Source organism: Strix uralensis, chromosome 15 (genome assembly GCF_047716275.1).
Source record: "Strix uralensis isolate ZFMK-TIS-50842 chromosome 15, bStrUra1, whole genome shotgun sequence".
In the NCBI taxonomy this organism is placed as follows: domain Eukaryota; kingdom Metazoa; phylum Chordata; class Aves; order Strigiformes; family Strigidae; genus Strix; species Strix uralensis.
Window position 1 is genome coordinate 6,284,258 of NC_133986.1, and position 9,838 is coordinate 6,294,095.

The window sequence follows — 9,838 nt, forward strand, 5'->3', positions numbered from 1 at the left end:
TTATGCATTGTTGGATAAGATGATGCATATTTGTTGAACCATCATAGTTTAAACATTGTTCTTCCTGAAACTGAGCCTTTGAGTGAGGAATAAATGTTTGCTTTGCTTTTTTCAGTGGTTTCACTATTGAATTAAGTTCTGGCAACATAGAGTAGATTTGTGGCCTATATATTAGCATTTAATTTACTTGCTACTTGTACACACTTGGATACTACCCATTTCATCCTCCCAGAACAGGTCTAGGTCTCATGGTAGTCTTTAAATCCTTTCCTGTCTCCTCACAGCTCTAATTTGTATCTTTTAATTGGGCATCATCTCATGTAGCTGGGCATGATGAATCCATCATATGGTGTGTCTAGTTCCAAAGTGTGTACAAAAAAACTGGTGCCGAGATCATCCTTCATCCTTTGGCAGCTTTCCTTCAATGAGGCTCTTAGTTGAGCCTTTTCCCCAAGACATCTGAGGGTACTTGGGGAATTGGCATTGTTAAAGCCTCTTGACTATGGCAGATTGGGTTGCAACTGGGCAAGGAGTTCAAAATTAGATGGGGGCTGGGAAGCGGTAAACAGAGAAAAGACTACAGTGATTTAAGCTTTTCTTTTTGTAAGAAATCAAACTTGGAGGGGAATAATGCAATATGTATATTTAATCCATTTTCTTTTGTCGTCAAAGAATTTTTATGGAACAGCTAAAATGCCTTGTTAACACACAAGAGAGAACTAAAGAAGTGTTCAGACTGAGGAGTTCAAACTGCCTTGCTTACTCAGAGGCAAAAAACCAACAGAATTTTAGAATAAATAAATATTTATTAACACTGTTAAAGGAATGCCATAGTTAATTCCTGAGTAACTTGTAGCAATTTAAAAAACAGGAGCTCTTTTTACAGTGTAGTTGCTCATAGGAATGAAGGGGGCAGTGCAGAAAGGGGAACTATGGTGCTGTGGCTACCAGCTGAAGTGGGGCCAATCCATAGACATTTTAAGAGTAGTAGTCTACTTCATTTTTTAACTTTGCACTGAAAGTTAAATACAGGAGCACTTGAGGTTTTGACAGCCCTCTCCTACTCTTTATTTTTTTTGCTATTAACTAATTAAGTCACTGCTAGCCTAGCCATTTGAACAGTGGTCTGTCTAAATTATTCTCCTTTACTGAAAACTTTGAGAGGCCTTTTTTCTCTTTAGAGACTGCCTTAATTACCACCTGCTTGAAAATAAAAATATTATGACACTTCAAGAAAAACACTATAATTCAGGATGAATGGGAACAGCCAATTACTGCTGCATTGCTTACTTTGTTATTTTTAAGGCTGGCGTTTTTAGGAAAGAGCTTTTTTTCCGGAGTTGATACACTGAGATGACAGGATCTGAGTAACTTCTTTCTGTCCCCTTTTCCAAAATACTACTTTCTCATTTGACATGTCAAAGAATTTTGCCCCTTTAAGTGATTCTGTGTCCCTCCTTTTACAACAGTCTCTCTCATTCTACTGCATTATGCTTGCTAGGGAAGAAAAATTACTGGGATCATCAGGCAGCTGTAGATTACCATGATAGTATCATTTTACATTAAATTAAGAGTTTGTCATGATAATGTGATTATTTTCGATACTCGTACTCTTCCATTCCCTGTTGTCATGTGTCATCTTACTTGTGATTACTTGTAATATCTCTGGGATTAACTATACCAGCCTATGCATATTTATAATATTTTGAGTGTCACAGAACAAATGCTACCATCTGGACAATGCTGCAATAAGAATAATCTCAGTTATATGATCAAATTAATATGTAAATTAAATAAATAGTATTTGTAATAATGTTTACTAATAAACATATTTCAGCAGGGAAGAGGCGGGAACAAGAAATGTTTTAGTAGTAAATATAGGTAAATGGTGCTAACCGTTGTTGCCTATGTTGCACAGGTACAACTTTTGGTACACCATCAGAAGAAATGAATAAAAATACACAGGAAATAGTGGAATCTGTAGTACCACCACAGAAAAGAACTAGGCGGAAGCTAATGGACTCTCCAGTCACAGCTCAAAGTCCTGCTGCATCCAAGCACTCTAGCCTCTTTCATCTGGAGGATTCTCTTACCAAGGACGTTCGCCCTATTGTGTACACGCCAGAATTTTGCAGAAAGCCAGTACAAAGCTGCTGTACACAGACTGTGATAAAGAAAGCTTTACACCTTGCAGGCCTTCAGGAAGGCAATGCATGTAATACACACATACCAGTGAAAAAGGCAAATATTATGGACTCCACATGTGATATAATCCCAGAGTGTGATGAAGCCAACATGAACTCAACAGTCATTCTGTATGAAGAGACAGGTGAAACAACTGAAATGTCTACTGACTCATCCGTGGAGGAGTCACAGCCATGCAGCAATAGCATTCTGCAAAGGTATTTTCTGTTTATATGGGCAAGGAATATTACCCAAACAATTTAATTGTGTTTATCTTTATGTGGGTTTTTCCATTGATGTCAATTTTGTTTGTAAACCCAACATTTTGAGAATCAAACCCTCGGTTTCAATCAGCATCAGGTTCAATTCTGTCATTATTTGAAATCAGTGGTATGTTAGCAACAACAGATGAAGCTGAAAGCTTATCTTGTAGTACAAGATATGTACTGAAAAGAAAATTTTTGAATTTGTGATGCCTCAGGTAAGTTACTTTCTCTAAGCCTTACTTAATCTGTCTATAAAATGGATGGCTTAAGCTCTTTGACATTGAGAGATGCCATGTATGTGTAAAGTCCTGTGAAGCTGCCTCAGGTAACACTGAAACAAACTTCTGATACTGTTTTTCAACTTAACATATATTTATTAACAATTAGGAACAATTTCACTTCTACCAAGAATAGGTTTTAAAAAAAATAATTCTTTGATTTCAGACTTGATTTCTCTTCCTTAAAAAACAAAAATCCTACTTCAGTACTTGAGAAGCCCTCGTACATGTCAATGACTTCTGCTGCTGAGAGAAAAAGAAAGGTATTAAGGTAAGGTTAAACTAACTCTTCTATACAAATGAGTTTGTATTAATTTATTATGTTCTCACTTCAGTTTGAGTATTATATTTCAAATCTGAAAACCTCTTACACAAGTCATCTGGACCTACATATGAGATGTTCTGTCTCAAATATGTTTGACAATTCAATTATTTATTTTTTTTTCCTGGCAAGTTGAGTAGAATCCTTTTTTTTACTCTTGCTTCAGGAATTTCTGTTGTTTCAACAAGTACAAACTAATACCGTGTCTTCAGCTTCTGCTGTCTCCTCAAAATAGAAGGATGACACATAATTCTGAAAAGAGGAATTCCATCATCAAATAAAAATCTAATTTGTTTGAAAATGTTAGGCCTTTACTGGAGCACAGTGGAAAATAAAAAGTGGAGAAAATGCTTAACAATACTTACATTGCCAGTGCCTTTGGTTTTCTGATAATTCATTTCCAGTCTCAGTTATTATGACTTCATTTTTGTGGTCTGCTCTGGGAAGAACTCCCATTTCATCACTTCTGTTTTATGACCCTGAAAGAGGCTTGTTTAGTAGGGGCAGCAGAAAAGCCAAAACTGAATAGGCACTAAGTAGAATTGTACTTTTTTGTTTTCATTAATGTATTTAAGGATTAGCTATCAGGTCAGTACTGATGAAACAGCTTCTTTATTTTCTTTTCTTCCTATCTTCTTTTTTTCTTTTTCCAAAAGCAAAAATTATTGCAGCCTTGTTAAGCTCACAGTATGAGTCACCTGATGCTAGACAGTGAGTGGAGTTGCCACCTCATAGGTCTTCTAAAGATGTTTCAAGACTGTTAGAACAAGTTCTATAGATAGATCACAGGACAGAGAACAAACTTAAGCACTTACTTGGTTTATTAGCATCTTTGAGATAGAAAGTCTTCCTAGAAGATCACAGATTTACCTGAGCCAATTTTAATGTTCCTGTTCTAGTTGTTATTAAATATTGTTCTGAACTGTTTTGCTAGGATGGCTTTAGGATAGAGAATAAACTGTATTGCTCTAGGCTGAGACAAGAAGCACATATCGCATTTTCAATTTTTCAATTAGTTGATTATGAATTTAGCAAAATAAATCACCTGCTCTCTGAAACTGAGCTAGTTCTCTAGATTCTCTTTAGGGAGAGGTATGGTAACTTTTGGAGCCTGATGTATCTTAAGGTAAATGTTATAAGACAGACTTTAGGAGTACTTTCTTGATTATAAGTCTATAATGATTTCCAAACATATATGCTTATCTCTTCCCAAAAGACTCTTTTATCTTGTTCCTTGTGTGTCTCAAACTTGTATTTTCAAGTTCCCAAGTCAGAATAACACTACAGGAAAATGCCACCATTTTTATATGCAGTTTTGAGGGATTATTTCTGCTGCCTCACTAAACCAAATGCTTTATGACTTTGTCAAATAGTTGGTGATGAAGAGAGGGAATAAAAGCTTATTTGTGAAGGAGGAAAGGAATATATTCTTCTCAGATAGCGTGTCATTTCCTTTCTCTTCTTTACTTGTTCCCCCTTTTCTCTCCCGTACTTTCCCTGTTTGAAGTGGTTTGCTCCAGTTGTTCATCTCCTAGTAGCATTAGAATAAAAATATGGATTTCAGACATATTCTCTACATTAGAAATATAATTTCTAAGTTATATTGCTGGGACAAGGGTTAAGAGACAAGTCAGTCATAATACAGAGGCTGCTTTAACTAAGTAGCATTACATTCTTATTGGCATAAGGTCTCTTCCAAGAAGCATGCATGAATAGATTTTAGGACTGACACAAGGCAGGTCTTAGTCCTTACTGCTTGCTATATATTTTCATTTGGGGAGAAAATTATTATTAAGCAAACTAGTGTAAGTTAGGGGACTATAAAGTGGGCATAATACAATATCATTATAGGAATGGGAAATGCATGGAAACTTGGGACGTAAATAGAATTAGCTTGTTTGTGGGGCTGTCTTACAGACTGGAACCGGGGAAGTTACCGAGGCAAGTGTAAAAGGGAGAGATCAGATAGGTTCATAATTTTCACTGTAGAACTTAAGTCCATCACATAAAAGGCTATAAACTGTAGAGGTTTTGTCTTAATGAATTTGAAGCTGTAACAGCTTTATTGCGGCTTAGCTGAAAAGTATTGTCTGCTGTGGAGCCATCCCCTCCAACTGTGTTGGAGGCTGTAGGAAAATTATTGTAGCAATAAAAAATGTGATTTCACTAAACACAGCTTGGTCATTTCAAGGATTTTGTATGTGCATTAAGATTATTTCTTAGTATAATTTGTGTGCAATGACAGTCAAACTGGCTTCTGTGGTTTCCAAAACTGATGTGGCATATTGGTTGCATTTTAACATAAGTTGCCACATTAGATCTTATTTTCACCGTTTAAATTCTTGTAAATTTTTAAAAAGGAAAAAAGGGAACAATATCCATATATATCATAGATAAATTAGGTTATTCTTTGTATTCTGTTATGAACTATCAATACTAGATAATGTAATTTAATGTATTTCTACACTTCAAGGGCTAAGCTACTGTAATGTAGCTTAATCACTTCACTGAAAGCAAACTCTTTTCTGGCTATTTTTCCAGTTCTACAGCAAACACTGAGTTAGGCAGCCTGCAAGACCCTGTTTCTGCAAAACGCATTCGACAAGAGGTCTTGTTAAGCCATAGAGCTTTGAGAGTACCCAAAATGACAGGTAAGTGTCAAAACTTGAATGTATGATAATGTATTGGTAACTGTGCTTGTACAGGAGGTCCGGAATTAAGGTTGATATTCAGTTTTGTCTATTTAACAGCATGTGTTGCTGTGATCAGTTCACTAAGTGATCTGTTTGAACAGTATATCCGTTCATTCAAAAAAAAAAATTGAGTGTCAAACCAGCTATCTAGATGGTATCTAATCAAAACTCAGTATTACTACAAGCCTGCTGGGAAAACCTTTTTCTAAGAGTTAAGGTCTTCCACCAAAAATTGTTTGTCTACTTGTTGAGAAATTTGGTGAACTTGATTAACAATTTTATTTTTGCCCAGTGTGTTTTATCAAGAAATAAAATCCTCTAATAATTTCCATAACTTGCTTTGTTTTATAACACTGCACTGATTTCTTTTTACAGATATGGGTTTTTTTAGAGATTTATTACTTAAACTTTGGGGCTATTTTAGGCCAATACAATAGCTGAAGAAAAATTATTTTAAAGCAATATTTAGGAATAATTTTGCTTCTAACAGATTGCTGATAATGCTATTAGGTGGTATTCTGTGGAAGTCTGCTACAATTACACAACTTCTCTTTGAGGTATATAAATCGTTACTGTAACAAAATCATTTACAAATAATTTTTTCAGTAGATGTGCACAAACATCTTCTCCTCACAACTTTCCAAAAACCTCTGCTTTTCCTAGTGCATGGCTCTTAAGTTGCTTGGCAACTGCAGTAGACCTTAATGCACTAAATTCTTAGAACTTTCCTTCTATGTCTACCCACTTGTCTCCTTTTCCTCTCTCTCTTCAGAAATACACTTAATGATCTTTCTTAGTCCAACTTCTTGGGCAGTTCAGAGGAGATCAAAGATTGTTTAAAGTCTTAGTCTGCTGTTCTTATGAAATAGTTGGATCGTGTAGCTTTTCCCAGTGGCATGGGCAATACGCCAGTTTTACAGCATATATGTGTTTTTATGTAAGAACTGATGTGAGGGAGCAAGTACATAAGAATATTTATTATTCTCCATGAGAAATGTTGAGACTGTACTACAATAAACTTTCTGAAAAGTGTAAATATGAGGCTAAGCATTGTCTAACTGATAGTTGCTTATTGGCAAAGTGCACACACAGTTATATCGGTATCAATTTCTGCTACTGAAGACTGGGTTTTGAAGTTACCAAAATCAATCACAACTATGGTGTTATTAAAAAGCTATGTAATGAAGCAGCACATTCTGAAATTGAAAGAAATCAAAAATCTAGTCTCTAAGTTTAACTGAAGGTAAATTACATTTTATTTTCAAAAGCATGAATTACAGAAAAATGAAATACGACCAAATCCCTAACAGGAAGAGCTGCTTTCGGTTTGAGTAGACAAAAACTTTCTGCAATGACGTAGTGTTCATTTTTCAATACTGTTCTATAATAATAAGGATTAATAAAATTTTCATATATTTATACATTTTTATGTAGACCACTGTGTCTTTTTAATAGCATCTTGTGTCAACTGAGGGTCTAATCATAGGACTTTCTAGGCAATTAGCATACTGGATTACTGAGCTGAGAGTAATTAATTTTGATGTACAGAAATGGAGGCTTTCAATAAAGACAAGAAATATGTGTAAAAACTCTTAGACTTGCTCTGTAAAGGAGATCCAGATAGACCAAATGCTGCTTATGTTTATTGAATGAGTGTCTTGTCTTTCTGAGAATATTTCTTTCTTCACCAGGAATTAAACCGAGGAGCTTGAAGCAAGGACAGAATGTGCCAGCAAACCTAGTTCGAAGCCTTTCTGAAGGAAACGTAGCATTGGGTGTGAAATCAAGGACAACAAAAAATCTTTTACTTAATGTTTGTAAAAAAAAAAATAGGATTTAGTTCTGGGTTCATCCATATTTCAAGCAGGTTTGATGGATAGCAAGTGAGAACAGGGTGACTTAGTTTTCCTCTTGTGAATTCATTTGTTTTAAAGATGTCTCTCTCGTAATGCACTATTTCAGAAAGAACCACTTTTTGGAAATACGAGGATTTTGTTAATTTCTAAAATAAAACTAGGTTTTTTTGTCTCCTCTTAAGGCTTACAAATGTCTTTTGTATATGAAAAAATGAATAGGAAACTTCATTTGGACTTGGGAATGGAGAAATACACAGTACACCTTTTGCCATAATCTTTGTGAGCATTTCCCTGTGTTTATGACTAACAGGCTAATACTTCAGACAGTGAAAGTCTTTAAGGGGATCAGTGGTGCTGTAATTTTTAGATGCTACTTAAAACTACTTAACTACAGTCTTAATTTTTTAATGAGACTTTTGTGATACAAAAGTTAGAAAAATTGTTTTGACCTGCTTAAACTATTTTCACTGAAACTTCCTAATGTTAAAATTATTTTTCATTTGGAAGCAAGTCAAACATGTTAACATTAAAATGCATTTATGCTTAGCATTAGGATGCCAGTTTATTCTTCGATACATTAGCATGGATAGATATTACCAAGGTAGTAGCAGGAGACATAAAAATACTTACGAGAAGTGTTTTTAATGAAGTATTAAATCTAAATTTTTTAGCCTTTCTATTTTTAGTCTGCTACTCGATTGTAAATATTCCTAATTTGTTTTTCAAATTCTTAATTCAGTTGTACATAGGATAATTATGTTAATTACTTGGAATAAATTTTTTTGTTTTAATAAGAGCAATATATTGTGAATGGAACTTCTCGAAAAAAATTTACTTTTCTGTCTCTTGTCTTCCATTATAAAAAATGGCTGAATTAATTTTAACAAGTATTGTTATAAGTACACATAGTTCAAATTGTATATTCTGATAAATGATAAATATTCAGAGACAAAGTAGTTATATGGATTTGCATTGTAGCCTTCACAGTCTGCCCACGCTTAGGAACATGGTTCTAGTGTGTTTGATTGGTGTAAATGTTAAGTGTATACATCAATTTCCCCAAGCTAAGGAGAAATAGAGGAAGAAGTCCAGTAACTAGTTCCAGTGGTGTCAAACAACTGTCTGAAGCAAGCAGCTTGCAACGCAATCACTTAAGCAACACAGAGTATGTTGCAGAAGAATGTTCTGGCTTTCGACAACAGTCATGGACTCAAAAGAGCTTCACAGGTTCTTCTTCTTATTATTATTCTATCATAAGCTTTCCTGTCATAGCAGAGATCTGGACTCCATGATCTAATAGCTTTTATCAAATTTATTCCTAAAATTGCTTCAGTATTTGAAATGTTAAGTTTTATACATTTATTTTTCTTCTCTGTAGTCTTTGATATCCAGTCAAACTAATATAAACCTTCTTCCCAGTTAAATCTACCCCCCAGCTATTGACTGTTGACATGTTTATTCTTGACACATGGCAAGGACACTTTTCAGAAGGCTTCTGAAGGAGGAAATAACTGCCTGTATAAGCTTTTAGGACCGTTTGTGGGAGGAGCAGACAACATTGCAAAGGCTGACTTCATCAGTGAACTTCAAAGAGGAAGGAATGATTCCTTGAGAAACAGGCATTGCTAGTTAAAATAATGAGACGAAAAAAATTGAATCCTATTTGCATTCTAAAGGCAGTATAGGTGATATAGTTATGGTGAGCATGGGGTCATGCTGATAACATAATGAGGACTGAGAAAAATATTGGCTGTGGAAAAGGCTTTTACAAAAAACGTTCTAAACATCAGAAAAGTCTAAAAAAACTAGAATTTGGGACTTGACCACATCTCAGCAAGGTGATACAAGTAATTTCAGTAGAATGAAGTGAGGGAAGGGAATCATTTTAATACTTCTCTATTATGTTGAACAATTAGATTCCTGAATTAATTTTAACCTTATGATTTTTGGCACCTGGTACACCTAAAATTGTAGAGACCATACATTTTTGACTTAAGGGATTTTTTTCAGTTTCTCAGTGTTTACCATAAAATGTGCACAGGGAGATTTTGTGTTCATACTGCTTCACATCTGCAAGAGGCATGTTGGGCTCTGCTTATAAATATAGCTGTGATGTGCATTGCTCCTGTGGCATGTAAAACTTGAACATAAATGTTCCCAGCAATTTTGAAAGGTTCTTAGATGAGCTTCTGCATGCAACATTTTGATACACAGGCAAAACATAGAACTGATGAGATCT

General features: G+C 34.9%; 1 protein-coding gene across 1 annotated transcript in view; it reads left to right on the top strand.

The window, feature by feature from the left end:
• The window catches only part of KIF18A (kinesin family member 18A), a 39,185-nt gene extending 31,410 nt beyond the window's left edge, over positions 1-7,775 (top strand). The window contains exons 13-16 of the mRNA XM_074884470.1: positions 1,919-2,402; positions 2,895-2,999; positions 5,592-5,701; positions 7,435-7,775. Coding sequence (XP_074740571.1) covers positions 1,919-2,402; positions 2,895-2,999; positions 5,592-5,701; positions 7,435-7,583 — 848 coding nt within the window. The 3' untranslated portion in view covers positions 7,584-7,775. The remainder of the gene's footprint in view (positions 1-1,918; positions 2,403-2,894; positions 3,000-5,591; positions 5,702-7,434) is intronic.
• The last annotated feature ends 2,063 nt before the right edge of the window (positions 7,776-9,838 follow it).